The 23,901-nt window shown below is 39.5% G+C and overlaps 1 protein-coding gene across 1 annotated transcript; it reads right to left on the bottom strand.

The window, feature by feature from the left end:
• Window positions 1-5,083: 5,083 nt before the first annotated feature.
• FEM1C (fem-1 homolog C) lies at window positions 5,084-23,305 on the bottom strand. Its single transcript, XM_050913562.1, has 3 exons — window positions 23,265-23,305; window positions 21,938-22,666; window positions 5,084-8,472 (listed from the first exon to the last, which is right to left on the bottom strand). Exons 2-3 carry the CDS (start codon window positions 22,479-22,481, stop codon window positions 7,163-7,165), a joined length of 1,854 nt encoding a protein of 617 aa, XP_050769519.1. The 5' UTR covers window positions 22,482-22,666; window positions 23,265-23,305; the 3' UTR covers window positions 5,084-7,162.
• Window positions 23,306-23,901: the final 596 nt, after the last annotated feature.

Below are 23,901 nucleotides of genomic sequence, written 5' to 3'. Positions count from 1 at the left end.
AAGAGAAACAGAAAACTATGACTACACCTGTATTAGCGAGCAGCAGATCTGTAGCACGGAGGACTTGGTGCCAAGGATCCAAAGTCTGTGACACTTTTTGGGGGTGGAGGGAACAGGAGAGGAAAAAGGGGTATATTATATAAGAACAACTTATAGTCTGCTCCCATGAACTGAACACCCATTAGTGGTCAGAGCCTGCTGGGTGAGCTTTTGGAGCACATCTTTCAGCTCAGTTTCATTCAAAAGGAATCCAGGTTGGGGGCTGAGATAACTCTGTGATATGAACCCAAACACAGAAAGTGAGGACAATCGGGAGACTCACTTCAAAAGCAGACTCCCGATCTAAACTAGAACACTGGGGTGGGTGCACCCTGCACAGGCCAGCCTTGTTACAGGACTATCTGCTGTTTGGCTCTACTTTTAACACAAGGTGGGACTGAAAGTAAGCCACGTGCACTCCTCATTTAGCAACTCACTGGGCATCTCCCCCACAGAGCATACTTTGTTATTTTACAGTAGGCCCTGGGGTTTTTTGTTTCTTTGCAGGTGGTTTGTTTTTTTTGGAACTCCCTGGAGTTCCCACTTTATGCGTGAGGGGGAAAATAGCACAATAAAGAAGGTGATGTATTTCCCTCAAGCAGCAAAGCCAGTAAAACAGAGAAAGAGCACAGACAGCTTAGGAGGACTCTGTCTTATAGGCTAGCAAATAAAAGTATAGTGCGAGCCTGGTAGCCACACATGCAAAAAGAAAGAAAAAGAGAAAAAGCAAGTTTACTATTCTGAAACTATAAGATGGAAATAAAAAATAATCCAAGCCTGGTTCATCCACTGAACGTTTTGCCTCACATTCCAGTTAGGATAATGCTGCGTGTGAAGAAAACAAAAGATTTTGTTTTTTTTCAGCATCTAACAAAGATTAAAATAGGACAATAAAACTAAAGTATCTGAAAACAGTTGACTGTTTACTGTAAAAAAAACCCCTCCCATTGCAACAAGGAAAGAATTGGCAAGTTAAATTGCAGGTTCAGCGGTAAAAAATGTTTAGTCAATCAGTGAATTTTTTTTTTTTTTTTTTTTTTTTGTAACATACAAGCAAGGGAGGGGAAAAGGGAAAACTGAACCATTAGGTCAGCTTACTCGACTCTGGATTATTCTCTGTTCTTTGCTCATCCTTACAGCTTGCGGTTTTTTTGTTTGGTTGGTTTAGCCTAACCACATGAAGGTTGAGAGAGGATAACTCTGAAGAACAGACAAGTGCTGAAACTATGAAAAGATCAAACATACAAAACTGTGAAAAAATAGGTATCAAATGGGAATTAAACTCCTAATTATTGAAGGACTGGAGTTCCAAATAGCCTTCTAAAGAGAAATTTGGCAAGGAACTTATGACTTGATAAATCTTCAGGGGATATGATAAAAGCAACCCTTTGAACTTCAGATAGGAACCCAAATGTCTTACGATCTGATGGGAGACATGGTTGCCATTTACATCATATCCTCACACTCACTGGCTTCTGATGGGCACTTGTAGGGATCAGAAAGCAATTCTTTTTCCGCCTTTGTGCATAATTCAACATCATTGTCCATAACTTCTTTCTGAGTATAGAAACTCTCTCCTCAATTTTTCTGAATGTTGGGAGATCAACCGCAAGGTAAGGCTTTGATTTGGCGGGAGGGGGAAGGGCTTTCTGCTTTTCACTGCGGATGGTATATGCCCCTCTGAATATTATGTGGGAAACAAACAAATGTATTGCCTTTGCCAAAGTAACATACCATACACTTGGCCCCTTTTGCCCTCTTACTGTGCTGCTTTGTACAGTGAGTTTTGGTCTTCAACAGACAGCCAGCATCTGCTACTGCCAAGAAGCATTTTTGCATGGGTATACAGCTTAGGTAACCAGCAGACACTTCTAGACGAAAACATCTTTCATAATCTGCAACTGCAGAGGGATGAATAACGATGTAAGTGGTCCTTTCCGGTTCTTCCCTTTCCTAATTAAGAGAATCTATATTCAATTCATTAAAGCCATCTGTGTGACAATTATCTTACTGCGAAAGCTCTGGATCAGTTTTCCTCATCCAGAACCTCATCTTTTTTGATGCTGTTTGTTACCGATTAGGCCTAAAGCTAAAATTTCAGCTCTCTGAAGTGTACACTGCCTTTAAGTATAGGATTGTGACTACTGTGCCTAACTATAAAGATCTTTTGAAATTACAGTGGCAATGTTCTTCAAAGTCTTCCATTCTCTAGCTGCCTTTACTAAGGATCTTTTCGTACTTCTTCTCTCACCCTCGGAGTATTCTATTGTTCTATTTTTTTTAAATTGTCCATGCAATAGGGCAGAAACTTCAAAAGGTTTAAGAAGAAAATTAATTTGTGCAACTTTCTTGAAGAAGTGTCTGTTGCTTACTTCTTACAAGGTCTTGCTAACTACGTTTATGCTATAAACTAAAACTACTATGTTTTCACAGTGTTAATAGCACGACTAACTGCATTTTCTAGAAACTGGGAAAATAATGTCAGTTTAAGCCTTTTCTTTACTATTACCCACTACCAGAATTTAAAGGCTTGGCTGGACCACCATTTCACAGAAAGAAAGAGAATGAAACATGACATTTTGTTTAAGGTACAATTCTTAATGACATGAAGACTGAAGTCTAAAGCTGCAGCACTCACATTTAACTATCTATACTCAACAGAAAAAGCAGCTTACCCACCAGTATTGCAGTAACCCTAAAGGAAACAGATATATAGACTCAGACAGGTGTTCTCCAAAACATATTTTTAATGTAATCTGCATTTGGAGCCTAAAGAGAGTAAGAGCAGAGAAATATGCTTGTTATTCCTTTTTTACATTACTGTTAAAGCTAAATTACTTCACGTAAAAAAGAAACTCCAATATTTCCACACACGGAGCTAGCCCTGAATAGGAAGTCTTTGTGATAGAATGGAACACAAATACAACATTAGTTAAAACCAAACCAACAACAGCTTTTCATTCTGCCCTCACTGAGGGCTCAACAGTTACTTTCACACTCAAAGCCAAGAGATGAGCAGTCTAGTATGTCTCCCATCAATTTCCCCAAAATTAGTTTGAAACATTAAATACCAGTTGACTTTGCTGTAGTCACAGAAGATAGAAATTAGTGTTTAGTCTCCTTACGCACATTTGTCAACATTTTAGAGTGTAACAGGCATTCCACTCTATATTTCAAAGCATGAGGAAGCTATTTCAAGAGCAGTCATATCCTGCCACTGTCACCTTGCAGTTGATATAAAACTGAGGGGAGGCACATTTTTACCTCATAAGGTTTTTATTTTTTTTATAACCCTCCTGTAAGGATTTTGCTATAGCACTCTATTCCTTTATTAAAGTAGTGTTTTGTAAAAATGGAACGAGGTTAATTTTAACCAGTTGCAAAAGAGTTGTTAAAAGAGAGCTCTTTGGGGACTTAGGAAATACACAAAATTACTTCCTATCCAGGGACTGTTGTAAAGTATATATGGAAAACTAAGCACACTGTTGCCTTGCATTTCAGAAAGTGTCTTTACATTGCACTTACCAAACAGAACAGAGACACTACAGACAGCTGGAATCTTGTTACCAGCATAAGTGATACAAAAATAGGAATACAATTTTAGAATTTGGTAAGAAAAGCATTTCATTTTTTTAATGAGAATTCTCTTCATCTTCCTGGCTGAAGTATTTCAGTTGAAACCCAAGATGATTAGAAGAAAAACTGCTTTAAGCATTTATCCCCTACCCCAAAAAATACTTCAGCGGTCTCAACAAACAAGAAGGTATCAGTGTCTTTGTCTCTAGGGAGCCATACCTGTAAATTGTTTAACCAATTTTAAAACCTGTTTCAGCCCTGCAGGGCATACAATTTTTTCCACAGTGTTGTCAACATTTTTCTACGTCGGTAGCTCAGAAGCAGTACATTTCATCAGAAAAAAAGCCCAAATAGGAAGAGAAGAGAAGAACAGGAGAAGAATGAGTTAAAAATATGACAAAATAAAACAATTCTTTGTGTTCTGAATGCTCTTCAGTTCCTTGTCCTTACCACAGTTTGAGTCCAGCTAGCAACACTACTGCATTTAGCATCAACATGTTTCACTAAAATAAACTTATTCTGACCTCTGAATAGTAACAAGAATTAAAAAAAAAAAAAAACAAACAAAAAAAGTCTGGTCCAGAAAGTTGGTATCTATACTGAAGTGGAGACAAAACTGGTGTGGAGACAAAACTGGTTTGAATCAGGGGCCGAGGGGGCAAAACTGCTACTACCCATTAGCACTAGCCTTAGTGGGACATCCATCTCAGGGCCTGCTGTCCCAACCCTCCCTCCCAATCAGCAAATCCTGAGCCAATCTCTAACACATTACCCAGCACAGGCTCCGTACCAATTTGTTTTAAAATTAAGAAAAATTAAACAGGGTAATGTAAACACACAGGGCTAAATGGAAAGTGGTATTAAATGCATGAACTCATCTGCCTGGACACCTAAGTCCAAGTATCTGGCAAGGTAAGAGTTCAGCAGATAGCCTCATCACCATGAAAAATTAAATTCTGCATGGAGGTGATAGTCTTTAGGACTGATGCACATTGGTAGATATTTAGACAGAACTACATACAATAAATCAGTATGTCCTATTAAATTGCTTTGTTTTTAAAGAGTAGCTAACAGAATAAGCCTTCCTTGTAGCAATTTTCACTAGATTTACATATACTTAATAGTGATAAGCTTTCTCTTTTGGGAATGTTTTCCATTCAAAAATTTGCTAGCATTAACAATTTTTAGATTATACTGCTGGACTAATAATGTCCAACTAATTTTAAACAGGATATTTGACAGTTACAAAGACAGAAATCTAAACTAAAAACACTAAAGAGCAGTACAGATTCCAGAGTATAAAACTCTAAAAATCTAAAAATCCCTTTCTCTGTGACCTATAGAAAAAGAACTATTTTTATGACTTGAAGTATAAAAAGGATCATTTCTAGTGTGGTGTGATTTGTTGATTATCCCTACTTACAGAGTAGTAGAAAAGCATAAAAATAAAAAAAAAAAGAATAAAAAATTCAAACTACACGTTCTCACAAATGACAACTTGAGTGGCATGTGTTTTAATCATTACAAATCAGAGAAATTCAGCCAATTGAATAGAATTTTACTCCTGTGTATTTGCAAGAGAAACTAACAGGGTTTCCTCATAATTTCATACAATGTAGACATAGCATGGGACAAACAGGTGAAAGTTGCTTCAAAATAGAGAGTCTGAAAGTGGCAATACACAAACAGCACTGCTTTCAACATACCTTTGTTTAAAAACATCCCCATATTTTTCCCAAGAATGGGTAAGCTAGTAGGCACCACGCTGTACACTAACACGAACACCAAAACAGCCCAAAAGCAAGGAAGAACTATTCTTATATGCTCCCAAGACACATTCTTCCTCAACTTAATTCACAAACGACAAAATTGTTCTGACATCAACTTAAAAAATAAAAATAAAATATTAAAAAAGACCTTCCTAAAACAACTTTACCTAATTAATTTGGCTTCTAATTATCTCTATCACTGACAAAGGCCTAAATCAACTTGTTGAATTTCTGGAGCAAGAACCCCATAGGTACACTTACTGCCCAACATCAAAATGAAACATCAAGTCAAAAATATCCAATATGTTAGACCACTAAACTTGCAAGTAAACCGTATTCTATCCAACAGAAATGAATTTCACTTTAAGACATCTGCAGGGCTAATGTGCCATAATAACTTCTACTATTAATCAACAGTAAAGTGCTGAATTATATTAATTACCTGAATCACACTCACATTTATGATCTTCATTTATAGATTTCTTATCAAGTCAAAAGAGCCCTTTCTGTTGTAAAAGCTAAGCTGTTGTGCAAATATTATAAAAATAGGTGCTTTAATTAGGAGCTATATACACAACAGAGCTTCTGCTTTTTGTTAAGTACAGCTGACATAGTAGAGATGAAAAATCCATGCAAGTATTTATAAAGATACTCAAAATGAAGAAAAAAGGACACTGCTATAGAACTTCCAATACCCTGGCATACAGCCACTTACTATATTAGTTGATGTCTAGATCTGGACTGATAAGCATCATGCCACCAACATGCTTTAGTTTCTTTTGTAGCTAAAGTTGATTTGTAAATTTTAAACTACAGCATACATTTGAGCTATTTCTCATTAAAGTTTATCATTAAGTTTGAGGTTAAACTTTGAGCAAACTTCACATCTAGTCACATAACCAGCACAAGCAAGACATTAGTGCGAAGGGGAAGGTATCAGTTGTACATAATGAGGACTCTTCCCCTAACTGCACGATGCAATAAAACGATGTTCAGATTTAAAGTTCAAGTGGACTACGATGAGAAAAAGCGAGATTTTCTTCTCCCAAATTTAGGACAAATTTCCAGAGGATCAAAAGGAAAGCAACCTCAGTTACAGCAGTCAAAAAAAGTCAAACCCAAGTTTGGAGAGCTGATAAGTAACTCCAAAATTCATCATGCTATGAAGACAGCATTCTCAAAAGAGCTCCAAACAAACTGCAAAACAAAATTGGCATTTAAGTTGAAATTGGCCAAGTGCTGCATAGAAATATGCTCACACACAACAGTCATGTTTAAGCCAGTGCATAGAGAAGATAAAAGCACTTATGGTAGTCGCAAATGTTAACAAGTCCATACAACTTGTACAGTTTAGCAATGAGTCCATAGAAAAAGAATAGAGTAAGAGTAGAAATGCTCAAGCAAAACCAAAAAAAGATGACCTTCCAACTGTATAAAATCCACATAACAGTTATAGTAAAAAGACATCAGTGGAAAATACTCAACTCAGTCCCAAACACCCAAGAGGCAAATAAGACCAGAATAGACAAGCCTTTGGCAGACAATTTTAAGAGTCTAAATATGGCATTACATTTCTAAATAATCCACAAAATATATTATATGGCATATTCATATTAAATACTGGGTAACCAACTCTGCAGATCTGATGCTAACAATGCTTTAGCCAATGAGAGCAAGATGGAGCAAGCTAAGGGAACGCTGGTGTATCACAACAGTGCTCAAGGAAAATATCGTCACGAAGTCGTGCTTCAAAAACAGTACTCTGGGACTCCACACTATCATCTATGGAGCAGAACAAAGTTCTCTAGTTTTTCAGGGATGTGCCCTGCGTAGTATATATTATGATTCACTATTACACGAGCAGCAAGACACTGCAACGTAGTATGATTTATGGGCTGGATTAAATTTTTTGCTATTTCCTTCTCATCCAGCAAATCACTAGCAGTTTGTTTATGCGAGTTTGTGGCATCAAAGTGTGAACCTGACTTGATAAGAAGATTCATGATGTCTGGATGGTTGTTCAGTGCAGCAACATGTAACGGACTGTTGTTATCAGAGTCTCTGACATTTACATCAGCACCACATTCCACCAGGATAGCAGTAACTTGTAGAGAGGGGAATTTACAAACTGGGTAGCGACCCACACACGTAGTATTATTGTCAACAGCAAGGTGAAGCGGACTGAAGTTATTCTTCCCTCTAGGCTGAAGCTTAAGAAACTTGTAAATAGTCTGCTTCTTAAAGTGCTCCTGTTCTGAGCTGCAAGGTACTTTCTCCAACAAGCAAATTAAATGCAAAATGATGGAAAGGGCTTTGTTCAGCTGTATTGGATCAGGAGGACACTGGGTTTGTTTCATGGCCCGTTCTATTTCAAGAACGCTTTTGCACAGTATACCCATGAGATCATCAAATGTAACAGTAGTGCCGAGCAGGCCTTTTGCCCTGTCCTGCAGCATGAAGGAGAAAAGTTCAGCAAACGATAGTAAACTGCTGGCTGTCATAGGGCTCAGCGGATCAAGATTGCTCTGCTGCATGTCCAAAGCGTATTTCCATAAGTTGATGCAACGCTTGAAGTTTCCAGAGTCTGCATAGACAGCACCTCTGTATCTAATATAGTAGGATGTATCTGGGTGAGAAGGGCCAAGAATACGTTCTCTAATTAACAGTGCTTGCATTCTCATTTCATCAGGGTCTGCAATAAGATTTTCTAGCTCTTCTGAGCTGTTTACCTCTTTAGCATAATCATACGCCATAATTAGTGTTTGTGGCACAGGTTTGCTCAGGATATTAGTCCTATCACTGTATCTCATTTCCATAGCTCGCTTCCAGTATTTCAAAGCACCAAGCAGATCTCTCTTTTTGTCTACAAATGTTGCTCCTAGAAGTTCCAGAGCATTTATGCGCTCAGCCTTACTGGTCTGTACGTGCTGGGTCAGAAAGTCTACGATATTTGTGTGGCCTGTCACACTAGCTGACAGAAGGGGAGTCATTCCATAACCATCCTTTTCCATTTTAGCACAATACTTGAGAAGCATCTTCATGATCTCCAAACTTCCAGATTCCGCACAGTCATGTAACGCAGTGTTTCCTGCAAAAGAAGAAACACAATTACACAAATTGTAATCAAATTATAGTCCAAACCCCACCACGCTAATAGTTAAAAAAAAAGTTAAAAAATAGTTTTAAAAAACCAAACATTAATAGTTAAAAAAAGAGCTGTTCTGACTTTATGGACTATGAAAGGCTTAACTGACAAGTCAAAATATTCAAGATCTGATTAAATATCAAGGCTGCCAGGCAGTTATACAAATCAAAATGTTTGACATTATTGCTTGAAAGAATTAAACAGGTTTTAAGGACCTTTTTGTCTCATTATTCAAAAAAACCCCAGAATTAAAACAGAATTCTCCACTACATAAAAGCACAGGAGCACGCAATTCCATTGTGTCGAAAGTCAAGCAAGCGGGGCAGAAGACCAGCTTGGCTGAACAGGGAACTCCTCGTGGAGCTCAAGAGGAAAAAGAAATTGTACGATCTCTGGAAGCAAGGTCAGGCTTCGCAGGAAGATTACAGAGCTGTGTTTCAAATATGCAGGGAGAAGACACGAAAGGCCAAAGCTCAGTTAGAGCTGAAACTGGCCAGCGTTGTGTCAGACAACAAGAAAGGCTTTTTAAAGTACATTAATAGCAAGAGGAGGTCTAAAGAAAACATCAGACCGATACTTGTTGAAGACGGTCACCTGACTAATAGGGATGAAGAAAAAGCAGAGGCATTCAATGCATTTTTTGCCTCAGTCTTTAGTAATACAGATACCTTGGGCTGCCCGGTTCCCTGAGTCGGAGGACCACAAGTGTGGGAACAGTGACTTTCCATTTGTGGACACTGAAATTGTAAGGGACCAGCTATATCAGCTGAATGTTCACTAGTCCATGCAGCCTGGTGGGATTCATCCCAGAGTACTGAAGGAGCTAGTGGATGTTATGGCAGGATCCCTCTCGACCATCTACCAAAGGTCTTGGGAGTCTGGGGAGGCCTCTGCTGACCGGAAGCTAGCCAGGGCTATTCCAATTTACAAGAAGGGCATGAGGAAAGACCCAGGGAACTACAGACCTGTTAGTCTAACCTCAGTTCCTGGAAAAATTATGGAGAAGATTATACCGGGTACTACTGAAAGGCATTTAAAGAATAACACAATCATCAGGCACAGTCAACATGGGTTCACAAAGGAAAAGTCCTGTTTAACTAATTTGATATCCTTCTATGATAAGGTCACCCGCCTAGTGGATGAAGGCAAGGTGGTGGAGGTAGTTTTTCTGGATTTTAGTAAGGCTTTTGATACTGTCCCTCACACCATCCTTCTGGACAAGATGTCCAGCTGTGGGATAAGCGGGTTCATGGTGCGCTGGGTGAAGAACTGGCTGAAGGGCAGGGCTCAAAGGGTTGTAGTGAATGGGGCTACATCTGGCTGGCAGCCAGCCACCAGCAGTGTTCCTCAGGGCTCAATTCTAGGGCCAGTTCTGTTCAATATATTCATCAATGACCTGGATGCAGGAGATGAATGCACCATTAGCAAGTTTGCTGATGACACCGAACTGGGAGGTGCTGTTGACTCTCTCAAGGGACAAGAGGCCTTGCAGAGGGATCTAGATAGATCGGAGCATTGGGCAATGATTAATGAGATGAAATTTAACAAGCCCAAAAAGCCAGATGCTGCACCTAGGATGAAGTAACACTGGGCACAAGTATAAATTGGGAGAGGAGTGGCCGGAGAGCAGCCCTGCAGAAAGGGATCTGGGGACGCTGGTTGACAGCAGGCTCAGTATGAGTCAGCAGTGTGCCCTGGCAGCCAAGAGGGCAAACCACATCCTGGGGTGCATCAAACACAGCATAACCAGCCAGTCAAGAGAGGTGATTATCCCGCTGTATTCAGCATTGGTGCGGCCTCACCTTGAACACTGTGTGCAGTTCTGGGCCCCACAACTTAAGAAGGATGTTAAGGTCCTTGAATGCCTCCAGAGGAGGGCAACAAAGCTGGTGGAAGGGCTGGAAGACGTGTCCTGTGAGGAGCAGCTAAGGACTTTGGGTTTGTCTGGTTTGGAGAAAAGGAGGCTGAGGGGCAACCTCGTTTCTCTCTACAGCTTCCTGAGGAGGAGAAGCGGAGAGGGAGGTGCTAAGCTCTTCTTCTTGGTATCCAGTGATACGACGCATGGTAATGGTTCAAAGCTGTGCCAGGAGAGGTTTAGACTGCACATTACGAAGCATTTCTTTACCGAGAGGGTGGTCTAACACTGGAACAGGCTTCCCAGAGATGTGGTCGATGCCCCAAGCCTGTCAGTGTTGAAGAGGTATTTGGATAATGCCCTTAATAATTTGATTTAACTTTTGGACAGCCCTGAAGTGGTCAGGCAGTTGGACTAAATGATCATTGTAGGTCCCTTCCAACCAAAATATTCTATAAGGGATTTTGTATCTGCTTTCAGGTATGAAAGAGAAACTTAAGCTTGCTTTCTCCATGTTGTTTCACTTTCCCCTTCTTCCCTTGTCAAATTTCCCTTCCTCTCTATCTCCAGCAATGATTAAAAAATAATGAGATCTGTCTGAAAATTAAAGCTGGGCTAACTCAACAGTGGCTTTGTTTGCCTCTACACTATACCTCTTCCTCTGTCCACCTGCCAACCCTTTTGATTTACATGTTTTGAAGCAATAATTGTACCCAATGGAAAATACAATCCATCACAACAGGCCCTTCATTTCAGATGGGGCCTTTGAGACTGCCAGTATATTCTGAGGGAGCTGGACGTTTTGTCAAGCACATGTATGCACCCAGACAAACTATTCTTAATGCTTTCTTAGGTCTTTATCCTGAAGTCCCACATTAATCCCTCCGCTCCTCTGGGTAGGATTCCTAAAGCCAAGAAGAAAAAAATGCCTTCAACACACAGCCATCTAAGTGTCTTATCATTTACATGCAGATTATTTCTCATTAGCATGACATTGCACAGTTTTTTATTTAAAGGCACTCCGGTTCTGACACCATGTGGGGAAATTTCTAGTAAACACTAGTGCCACCTGTTTGAAAACCCTATTCACAGAAAATTAGAAAGCAAGCATTGGACACTACAGTTAAATACTTAACTATTAGGCTTCAACTAGATGAAAATTTTGCTTAACTTCAAATATGAGCACTTCACTGGAGGAGAAGGAAAAAGACGGAGACAAAATCTCCTGCTCCCCTCCCAACACAACAAAGTCTCTTATGTGGTTGACTGCTTTTAAAATTACATAATTTAAATCTACCTTGTTCTTTATAATATATTATACATACTACAGATTCAGGCATAGTACCTTTTCAGCCTTCCACTAAATTAATATGTAAATTATTAACAGAGAGCTCATGTAAAAAATCTGCCCCCCCCCCCCTTAAGATTTCTTACATCATTAGCCCTGCAAATTCCACTTAACTGCCCATCAGATCATCAGTTTCTGTCACACTGTCAGCAAGTTTCCACATTCACAAATGAGACCTGGTTTTCTAAGGGTTCTCTGCCCATTCACAGTCATCAGATTTGGCTTTTAAAAGTTAAAAGAGAGAAGCTTCCTTAAACTTCCTTATTTGCATTTTTGGTAGGCTTTTCTTTAATGCCAACAAGACAGTGATTTACAGTGCGCTTTGCTGTTGCATTTCTAGTCTCAGTGCGCTTTGCTGTTGCATTTCTAGTCTCTAACAGAACTACAGTAGGTTAAGAAACAAAGCAGCAGTCTTGAAATCTCCAGCTCATGGTTGGGGTAAGTGTGTATTTGTACAGTCTACTGATCTAAACAGTTTCTATTTATTTTCATACACTTTAAATTTTTTTTCCAGGCTCTGATCTCTAGAATGTGCAGTCCACTCTTTATAATAGAGTATTTAGCTAATGAAACTCAAATCAAAAGCATGCCTGAGATCTGTCTTAAAAGCTGAACTCTGTATAGAAATAAATTAAAACTAAAATGGAGGTAAAGTCTTTCTGCTAATACATTCTTTCTGCCAAGAATGTATTGTTTACACTGTCTTAAATACAATAAATTCAAAAGCAAAACATTTGAAGTTAGTATATGTATATGTATATAAGGAAAAAAGATTCATACTTATTAAATACAGTTCATAAATAGAAAATTTGTTCCATTTACATTTCAATTATAAGAACCTAATGGAGGTCTATACAAATAATTTTGACATCTTCTAGCTTTTACATATGTGACTGCATAGCACACTTTTCTTTCTAAGAGGATATAAAGTTGGAGAAAAAACACAAAAGTAAAATTCAGAAATATCTGGTCAAACCATAATGACTGTCCTCTAAATTCAATACCCACTTGTCGCCAGCAGAACCAGATACCTTAGATCCACAATGTAGACCTCTATTCTGTGTTTTGAATCAGCACATTATCACATAGTAGCTTGCTTTTATCTTCTGTTGACAAGCCACCAAGACAAGAAAACGTTCATCCAATGCTTTTGCAAGTTTTGGTATGCAGAAGAAGTATGTAGAGACTTAAGGTCTGTTCAGATGAAAATTTTCTAATGGGCACTGGGCATTTTGCCTTGGTTTTCCCACTAGTATCCCAATCATCCCCTCCTCGCTCTTTCTCTTCTAATCTTCCACTCCTCAAAACTTTACATGTAAATCAGTCTGCTGCTTCTTCCTCAAACTTGTTTGTGGACCATCTGAAGAAGAACTGACAGCACATTTCAAGGCCTCTTTGTTGCTTTCAATTGCAGCAACCAGAAGAACAGCAGTAAGGAGGAACAGCAGTTATTCAGGACACACTGAGTCTCAATCCAGGCTCAGCAGATACCAAAATTCAGCTGACACGCTAATCAAATTCATATAAAAAGACGTGTAAAAATTTCAAAAGCTTATGACTCAAGTTTAACAGGTTTTTGCAATTATAGCAGAGCTATGAACATATTTTGTCCCCCCAACCAGTATTTTAAGTGCAAGGTCCAAACATTTAAAAAAAAAAAAAAAAAACACAGAAAATATCAGATTGTTTCATTAACAGACAGTGAACTTAACTTGCACAATGTTGCCTTCTTGAAACATTTCTGAATAGCGGCCAGTGATTTTACTATCATTTACTAACAAGTAAGCTGAGGAACACACCCCAATACAAAGTGGCACCTGAAATTACCTGTTAGATCAAGATTCACAAAGCTAAATCCAGTCCCTACAATGGCAAGTGATTTTCAAACTTTAATACCTTAGGCAATTTTTATCACTAATAGACAGCATTAAGTCAGTTATAGGTCTGGCCACACTACAGCCTCTACCAAGACCAACAAAATTTCCAATCGCAGGAACAGAGATTTAACCAAATTTAGGTGGATTAAAAGTTTGGCGAATTTGGCATGCACAGTTTATCAGCTATAATTCCCTCTGTCCTTATCACACATGACAGACCAGAAAACTGTCGATACCTCAGCCCTGAGGAGCACGAGACCTTTAAACTCCTAAGATGGGAAGGTGTCAAAAGCAGACAAATACACAAACTCACCAACGCACATACATTGTAAGTCTTCTTGCTATGCTGGAGAAAGTCTAGTTAAAACACAACTACAGCAGTCAATCCAGAACTAAAGACTGGCTGGCTCCTCAGACCATCTGCACTTCTGCACTCAGTGATGAAGGCAAAACCAGATGCATCTGGGTGTTGGCTGAGCCACCAGTTAATACGGCCATTTCGGGGTGTATTCAAGTCCATAGCCCATCCCTCACAGCAGAGCTCTGAAACACTGGAATTGGCACCTGTTTTCTACCTTCAAGTCAGTATTTTTAAGATATTTTAAAAGTCATAACATAAAAGCATATTAAAGACAAATAAGCCAAAAGGTATTAGTAACACCAAAATTCTTACTATTGCTTCACAACTATTAATATACATTTTGCTGGCTTTGACAATAGTATCAATGTCAGCTATTCATATTACACATTGTAGATCCATCGCCATATAATGCTGCTCTTAACACTCTTATCAATTGCCAGGCTTATATGCTATGACACATTAATACCGAAAAAATCCACACAAATTAAGCTTGGCCATTGTCTGGGTAAATTCAGGTCCAGTCCAACAGTCTGTATGTCATTAATTTACAACGCAGCTATGTAGAACATGTGGAAATATGCTTAAGACTCCAAGGAATTTCACTACTCTGTCCAACTGGATGTCCTTAATTTAAAAAAAAAACTTTTTTTTATTCGTATTACAATTACTGACTTAAGCTTAAAGAGCCGTTACTGACAGCATATCAGAAGTAGTGTAATTTTTCAGCTACTTACACCGTAGTAGCCCTTAGAGCTAAAATAACCATGGTTATTTTAAGCCATGTACAAACTAATAAAGGAAGGCCACCACCACTAATTTTTAGTGGCTGCACCTCACTTAAGTTTGACTAGATGGTACAAGTACAGCAGTGGGAAGGATACATTGCAAAAAACCAAGCTTCCATAGACTAAAAGTGGGCACAGTGGGTAGACATGACAGTTGAGAGCTGCCAACTTAAAAAAACATAAACCCCAACCTTAAGAAATAAGATGATTACCAGCCATTTACACCTAGCAAGTATCAAGTGTTAAATTTGAGGAAGAACTTGAAAGAAAACTTGATAGTGGCCTTAATATCTAATTCAAAGTTTATGTTCCACATATTGGCCAGGAGTTCAACAGTTCAAGTAAGTATGGCAAATCAACCATTATTCTGTGAATTAACTCATCCATTTCAAAACCACTATATTGTCTATAGTGACAGGAATAAACAGTGGCTGAACACAATTCAGCAGTTAATTCAATTTTTTGTAACATTATTTATTCAGTAACAGAACTAAAAATCAACATTTATCTACTGCTGTATTAGAAAGGAAGAAGGCTGAAAATAAGTAAAAGTAATTTGAAAGTAATTCTCTTTGATAAGCAGTTTTCCAAGGGACACATACAAAGATGCTGGGCAAATTAAAGTATTTTTTTAAAGGTGTGAATGATTATTTCAAAGTAGGTTTCATTAAATTTTCTTAATCCATTTTTAATTCCAAAATGATCTGCAGAAATTTAATCACTTCTAGAAGACAGCTAATATTACAACAACATGAAAGGCTCATTGTTCTTGCACAGAAACAAAATTGGACTGGAAATGTTTTGGTAGTCACGGTACTCCTCTGCTAGAAAGTGAGTGGCACTATACTGTATTGCTAGTACTGCTTACAAACTGTTTCTATCTGTTTAAAACTTTACTATTCACATTACCTAATAACTTCCTCTAATTAAAAACAGCAACAAAGAAACGGAATAACCCCACCTCCAGTCCTTCCAAATCTTGCAAAAAACAAATTAAGGAAAAAGGTATGGTCAGTTGACACCATAGCTTCATGTTTTATTCTTTTGTTACAGTCCTCCTTTAGAAGTGGTATGAACATTACACAAACACTTCACATATCACCAAACTAATTCTCTAACTATCCAGTGTTACCAAAAGCTTATCGGAGTGTGGGGTAGGCATTCAAATTCATAATGAGGCCATGTCTTTCTATGTCAGAAGCAAACAATTCTCAAAATAGACTGGTAGCTTGTGACATGGGAATGAAAGAAGATGAAGCAATGACACAGAAAGTGATTTGACTTGATTTGCAACCAATTATGTACATCCACTTCCTAATACTTACAAAATGCTTGACCAAATTTCTGGGTAGTAAAATTTACATTAAAATTTAGTATCAATCTGATTTCATATCCAAGATCTTTAAACGTAAGAGAAAAAAAAGATTTAATTTACATGACTGACCAGAATGTAAAATTAACGACATGCATATATTTTTGCAGCCTTACAGATGAAATCAATCACTTTATAAAAGTGAAGTTGTTCATGTAACATTGATTTTTTTCTAACAGAGCACTTGAAGTAATTAAGTCTTCCAAGAGTTTTACTCATTTTTAAAAAAATGTATTGCTACATACATACAAACACGGACAGTGCACAAGAAAACTATTATACATCCCTACGCTTAGTATGCATGACAAAGAAAAACTAAAGGTATGTCTTCCCTTTAAGAAGAAATTAAGTAAAAATTGCAAAGAACTGCTAATCTCAACAAGTTATTTTAATCTAGTTTCCATATGCTGTAATGGAATAATTGCTCTCTTGCTCACCAAAGTACTTCACGAGAACTTGTATTATCAAGATTACCAATATAAAGCATGCTGTTAATCATTTAATTTCAACATAAACTCCTTTTTAGTTGAAATTCAAGAATTTATTCCTTTAAACTGTATCTTCCTTATTTTATTCACAGACATTCCTACTGAAGTTCAGCCTCCACACAGCGTCACACACAAAATATCTACAAAATGCAGTGCACTGCACCATGTAACACCGACCAAAAAAAAAAAAAACAACCAAACCTCAAACCAAAAAAAAGGACACAGAACACTTTTAGAGCAAGGATTTATTCACAGGGGGAAAAAAAGAAAAGGAGGAAAAAAAAGGGAGGAGCTTTGTTTTGGTTTTTTGTTTGGGTTTTTTCCCCCTCCCCCCAACCCCACCCAAAATGAATCTTGGCAAGCAGACAAGACAAAAAACCTCAGAAGAGAACAAACCTGTCAGACTCCTTAATGTTTACTGCAAGAGAAAATTAATTATTTTTAACACATACTAAACCACACTGATCATAGAGCAAAGAGTGTGAATCTTTCTAATCCCCATATTTCTGGGTCTGCCAAGTCTGCAGAAGATTTTTTTCCCTTACCAGCAGGTTTCAGTGTTACACTTTCCAGTACCCCACATAAACGACAATACTGAAATAGCACCAGCCCTGGATATAGTACTACTGTACGTATAACCTTGATAAAGTACCCACAGAGACTGAGGTCTGTATGCTTCTATACTTTCCAAAACAAGGAAGCAAAGTCAACAAGCCTTGTCCTCCATATTATTTTACAAAGCTATTCTAATAAAATACTGTGCCAGTGGAATTTAAGAACAACAAGATTTTGAATCATAGTGTTATTTTGCATTTTCAAAATACATTAGTCCCTCCAACTGCTACAGTAGTATGGAGGATCATAAATGACAAAGAATCAGGGCTTGCAACTAAACATTCCTGTGCAGATCTCAAGAGACACCTAAAGGAATGCCTAGTCCAGCAGTTCTTATGAAATTTTCTAATAATGAGGAGGAGAAAAATTAGTCTTTTGGCTAGCAGATGAGTCTGCTAACTACAGAAGAGGGACGGAGTTAGTGAAGACCACTAGTAAAAACCACGAATATCACTTTGAAGAGAAAGAGACCACATACCAAGCAGCTGAGCAATGGAAAGACTTACAAGCCATGTTCAGAAAAAATATCTGCCTTTCAAGTAGGTATTTTGGAAGAGAGTCCTTATTCCCTGCGCCATTACATTCAGACCATCCTGGCTATCAGCACCTATGTACTTTATCTATAATTTAACTTGTTAATTACAGAAAGGAAGGGAATGAATCTCCATTGTTGCAGCAAGTCTGGTGGAGGAGGATAAAGCACAACACAAATTATCAAAATGTGCATTGCAAATTTTCAAAATGCAAGATCTAAGTGTCCTGTTTGGAGTTAGAACAGAAGTGTAAGATCCCTTTAAAATGGTCTGCATGCAAAATAATTTTATTGGGGTAATTATACGAAATATTTTATTTTAAACATAAAATCCAACAAACACAGCCCCAGATATATATCCCCAAGAGAGCCCAAATCTGTAATGTGAAGGCCCAAAGACTGCTACCACTTGAATTACAAGAGTAAGTATTTCCCTCCCTACACATAGCAGCCAAATGAAGACTGTGCACAGAAAGACATCAGTGAAACACTGTCTTCAAGAATCCACAGGTCTATTCTGAACATGTTAAGGGAGCACCACTCTAACAACAGATCACTGGCAGGCTTCGCAACGCAGAAGAACAGAAAAATGCATGCAGCCAACACACAGAACATCCTCCTTGTCCAGCACAAAGATAGGTCTGTGCTTCACTTGAGGTTTAGTTCTAGGGTTCTACCTCCTCCTGAAAAAACTCAGGTTTCTGCTACTCTAGCATTATCCACACCATTCCTCTTTTTAAGAACAGCATAAAAGCTTTAAGATCTTTAAGTTTTAAGAGTTTTAAAACCAAAAACAAACTTGTCATTTGATATATTATTATATACCAGTGAAACATACTGAGCTTTGTTATTTTTAATCTGCAGCTTCTTAAACCAGGAGTAATATACTGGAGAAGCCTCTGAATTAGGAAGACAGTGGTGAATTTACTCACTTTGTAAGTGTTGTTTTGGCTGCTTTTTGCTTTTCTACCAAAAAAAAAAAAAAGATATCTACAGATATCTTTGCTGTTTTCCACAATTCTAAGAGAAAAAAACCCACCCTTCTTACCCCAGGTATCGTTTTTTCGCCCTCACTAACACTGTTCATGTAATCTAAAACGTTTTTTAAAACATCCTTTGTTTACTTTTCTGTTGCCTATGTGCTTCATAAAAGTATGGGGAAACTGTGAAAGTTCAGCTCTGCAAAACAGTAGAAACAAAGACAACTAAAGGCTCGTACTTTAAATTCAGAACCATTGGCCATCTTTCACAGTATAGCATTTCTCTACTCCAAACATCTTGTTACCTCCTCCTTCACCACCATCTCCTGTGAGACAGTGCCGGACCTACACTTTACCTCGGTGTTGCATCTTATCTGACTCAGACTCTGAAGTCTTTATGAAGATCTTAATCATTTCCTAGCTGTACTTTTGCACTTCCACAACTGTCTTTCAAGAACCTCTGCATTCTGAATTTCTGTAGTCCAAAACACAGTTGCAGGATTCTGCCTGCATTTTAGAAGCAGGATTTCACCGCATGTTTTCACCTGCTCTTTTATACTCTCCCTCAGTTGTTAACCAGACTTTTAGATGTCTATGAATTTACCTATTTTCTCATCTCAAAGTATCTGGATTTTTCCCTTGAACTGTCAACACTTCAAAACATTTTCATATCTTTCCCAGCTCTAGATTCTCCTGGGTTTTAGAATGTGAATAAAGTTCTACCTTGCAATATGAAAATCCAGTGGAAAAACACAAGGAATAGTTCAAGTAATTTTGCCCTGCCCTCCGCCCCCCTCCCCCCACCATGGTTTTAAGAATATTGGAAAAGATTCTATAGTAATCTCCCACAACAGCACCTCTACTGAAATTATATAGTTTTGTTCTTATAAGGAGCATTGTAATTTTAAATGCAGCAAAATTTACAGTAGCTAAAGCTTTTACATCTTTCACAGAACAGTACGCTTCTCCATACATGGCCCAGGAAGGGGCCTATCTAAAAAGAATTCAGATACAAGGATGGCAACACTTTTACTACTCAAGAGCAGAGCACTCAGGTTGTCTATCTCCCTACTACAAGCGCAGACACACTGCCAGCTGTTCAGTACACAGCAGGGAGGAGTAGAAACTTGAAAATAATACACAGACTTTGAGGTGGAACATGACAATGTAGAATGAATCCTGTTGGAAATACTAATTTTGAAATTAAGAGGTACTGAGCATTCTTGCAAAACAAAGTTGAGAAGGTTAGTTGTTGAGCCTCAGCCACTGCAATACCCATACTGTTAGAATACTTAGGGCTACCAGTTTTGTTCAGTTGTTCTACCTTTCCACAGGTGACTTTCACTTTCAGGGTTTAAGATGCCAAAAAGAAACAGTATGCTTGTGTCATATTAGAGGGGATTTCCATGTACAAAAACATACTCCACATACTTGACCAACAGATATCTATTACGTACATACATCCATTTGTACATACAGCAGTTCAAAGTATAAAATGAATTTTAATGAGCTAAAAGATATCCTATCCAACTTTTTTTTAATTTAATTTAAATAAGGATCAGCTACACCTTATAAACCTTTGCCCATGTGCCTAGTTGTAAGTCACACAGAAACTAAAGGAAGCACAGAGAGGAAGGAATTAAGGTAACAGAGAAACTGAGAGCACTGAGAAAATCCTCAGGAGTGCGTGACTGCCACTCAGTCATTTAAACAAAGACAAACAACACTAATGGACTATTAAAGTGAATAATGAGGACCAGTAAAGTAAAGCCTACTCCACCAACACAAAATGAGGGGGAAAAAGAGCTGCAGAGCTCTTTCTGTATCTTTTTTCCTGTTAGATCAGATACTTAACAGGCATGCTCTGTTCTTACCTATCATATAAAGGGATAGGTTTAAAACTAAAAAACAATACACACTTTATATTTAGCTTGTTATTCCAAGAACCCTGACTAGAAAAATAACATTTTTATCCTATCACAAGTCCATGATGATTCATAAGCAACCTCAAATCCTTACAAAGGAAGATTTATTTTGCTCTGCCCACCTCTATGACAAATCTGTAGTTTAGCTTTCTTTACATTAAACCCACATATCTGCATGATTTGCTGAAAAAAGGCATATTTAACTGAACAGCTTTTCCAAAGATTACTCTCATATTTGGCATTTACCACTATCATACAATAATCTAGACACAAGGCATACTTTAACAGAAATAACTGTAAGGTATAGTATACTGTTACAAATGTAATTAGCCCAAAACAGGCAATGGAAATCTTATGCTACAAAAAGGTTTATTAGCAGATTAGTAATAGATATATAAAAAATAAGCTGCTGAAACACAATCCTGGCTCAGTGAGCTAAAAAGTAATCATAACGTTCAATAATTGGTATGCTTTTCAGGCAAATATCACAACCACATACAAGTTTGAGATGTAATAAAAAACCCAGTGGTTAAACCAAGAGGTCCACATAATTATGATCACAGCAAAAATGACAGAAATCTTCACTTTGAATGATAACACCAGGGTAACTGTAAACAGGGGCAAAGGGATGTCCTTTGCGATCCGTGCACCCCTGGAAGTCCTTCGGTTGGGATCACAGTCACCTGCAGCTTCATTTCTTTAATCCTAATATATGTTTTTGTTTACTAACACTGAAAAAAGGTCCAAAATTATTCAAGAATTTGGAGGGAGAGGAGAGTGAAGAGCAAAGTGGTTATTCATTTCCAATGTAGAAAGAATTGTTCTCCTTTATGCATCTTTCCTTGTACTAGCCTTACTGGCACAGATCAGTTTTACGTACAGCGTATTTGGTTTGTTAAGAAACAGTACAAAAACCAAGAATACATGCTCATATATTTGAATATGTTGCTATACCAACCTACTACAAGAGGAGTTCTCAGCAAGTTTATTAGCTTTTCGCACATGCATAAATGTGACATTTCATATGACTAAGTCTTTTTAAGAATTAGGGGTTTAAGATTAAAATGTATCCATTTAGAATGAAATTATACAACCTGTGTTAACAAAGGAGTACATTGAAAAAAAACACTAAAAACACAGCTAAATAGACTTTATCTCTTACTTATCCACTTCATGAGACTAGAAGAATATTTTTGGATGTCAGCCTCCTAAAGAAGGGTAAATGAGTAATTTTACCCCTATTTACCACAAAAAAAGTGAGAAAACTTACCTTTAACACTTTTTCTGTTAACATCAGCTCCTTTTTCAAGTAAATACTGAGCAATTTCTTTGTGGCCTTTGTAACATGAGATCATCAAGCATGTATGCCCATGACGGTTTGATACTTCCAGGTCTGCTTTGTGCTCCACAAGGTATTTTACTATTTCCAGGTGACCATCAAAACAGGCAGCTCTAAGCGGCGTTGAATTTGTCAGAGTTGTATTGTTGACAGATGCACCATGATCTAACAGACACTGAACTACCTTCAAGTGGCCAGCTGCCGATGCTGCCCATAATGGCGGAGCCCCCTCAATGGTCTCACCGTCAAAATTCACCGAACCACCAACTTCTATCGACGCAGAGCAATGGTCCAACAAGTATTCCACCATGTCAAGGTGACCATAACGGGCTGCCATCAGAAGTGGTGTGGCACCATTGGTTTTCTCTGACATCAGTAAGGCTACCTCTTCTCTTGTTTTGCTTGCCAGTAACTTGGAAAGAAGCCGCAGCTTGCCATCCCGAGCTGCATTGAACACCGCTGTCTTTAGATCCATTTAGTCTGTACCTCTCTGCTTCTTGAAGGATACACACCTGCCTTTTTCAGAGTCAAAAGCTTACTGGAAACACACAGCCCAAACAGAATGTCCCCAGCTTCTTCTCAGATCAGTTTTATCTAGATGGGACAACATGGAGACTCTGAACAGGGTCGTGACAAAGCACAGGCTGTGCTTGTATAAATCTGAAAGAAAAAGAGTTCTGGATGTTTCACCTCTTACTTCGCAAACAAGTAACCACATTTGTATTTTTCTACAGCTATACCCAAGCAACTCGCTGCTGTGGTGCACCAACGTCCAGCTGCCTTCCTTGGGACCCTCCCGGGCAGCGCGGTGCCCCCTGAGAAAGCCCTGAGGGGGCTGATCCTACCAGCATGCTATCCACACCAGCCGCAGAAAAATCCTCTTCTCCCTTACAGCGTTACGAGCCGTACCCCCGACTTGTTTTGAGGCGCAGCCTGAGGAAAGAGCCCCCCGCTCCCCCAAGGAGCCCCGCAGAAACGCACCCCACGGGGGAAAGCTAGGCGGGGAAGGTGACGCACGCTCCGGCCGCCGCGCTTTGGCCGAGTCTCAGGCGGTAAGGAGAACCCGAGCCTGCCCTTTCCCTCACGACTACCCTCAATCCGCCCAGAGGCCCGCCGCCCCTCCTCAAAGGGAGCCCCCTTCCCCACCCACCCTCCCTCCCCTCAGGGCCCCAAACCCGCTCCCGGCTCCCTCACGGCCCGCCCCAGCCTCCCCGCCCGCCCGGAGCCGGCCAAAACGGGCTACCGGGCTGCGGATTACCTTCCCGGGGCGCTATCGGCCCCCTCCCGCCGCAGCCGACCTCACAGGGAAGCGCCCGCCGCCGCCGCCCCCCGCGCCCCGTCCACCTCCTCCATGACAGCCGGCCCCCGCCACCCAGGACTGACCCTGCGCCCGCGGCGTGGCGCGGCGCAGCCTTCTGGGCGCGGCCGGGACCAATCAGAAAAGGGCGCGGGCGACCGCCAGCCACTCGCAGCGGGGTTGGGGGCGGGACTACGCCGCCGCGCAAGGGCGGCGGAGAGGGCCGCAGCTGGCCGCTAGGGGGCGGGCGAGGTGTGTGCTCCACCCCCCCCCCCCCCGCTCCGCGCTCGCACCCCGCTATAGCGCGGGTGGGCGGCGGGGGGGGTCGGGTCTGTATTCCGAGGGGGGCAGTACAACCCCATGGGGCAAAAGATACCACATATATGCTTCATTAATGAATACATTTGGGGTGAAATGGCGATTTTTGCAGCGCGGAGGATGCGCTGTTTGGCATAAAATTTGCTTTTTCTGACGTTGCACGTGGCTTGCTACGGGCTTAGCACGTAACGTTTGTTTTATTCCTATCGTAATAAAAAGGGAGAAAGATCCTAAAAAAGCTACACCCGAGCAAGGGAATGGGATTTCTGTCACGACCAAG

This window comes from Gymnogyps californianus, chromosome Z, assembly GCF_018139145.2.
Source record: "Gymnogyps californianus isolate 813 chromosome Z, ASM1813914v2, whole genome shotgun sequence".
Classification (NCBI taxonomy): domain Eukaryota; kingdom Metazoa; phylum Chordata; class Aves; order Accipitriformes; family Cathartidae; genus Gymnogyps; species Gymnogyps californianus.
The sequence above is the reverse complement of the archived record's forward strand: the minus strand, read 5'-3'. Positions and strand labels throughout refer to the sequence as shown.

Coding starts and splice junctions, on each gene's coding strand:
- FEM1C (XM_050913562.1), bottom strand. CDS start 22,481: ATGGATCTAAAGACAGCGGTGTTCAATGCAGCTCGGGATGGCAAGCTG. Junction 8,473..21,937: donor TAACAGAAAAAGTGTTAAAG/GTAAGTTTTCTC, acceptor CTTCTTTTGCAG/GAAACACTGCGTTACATGAC.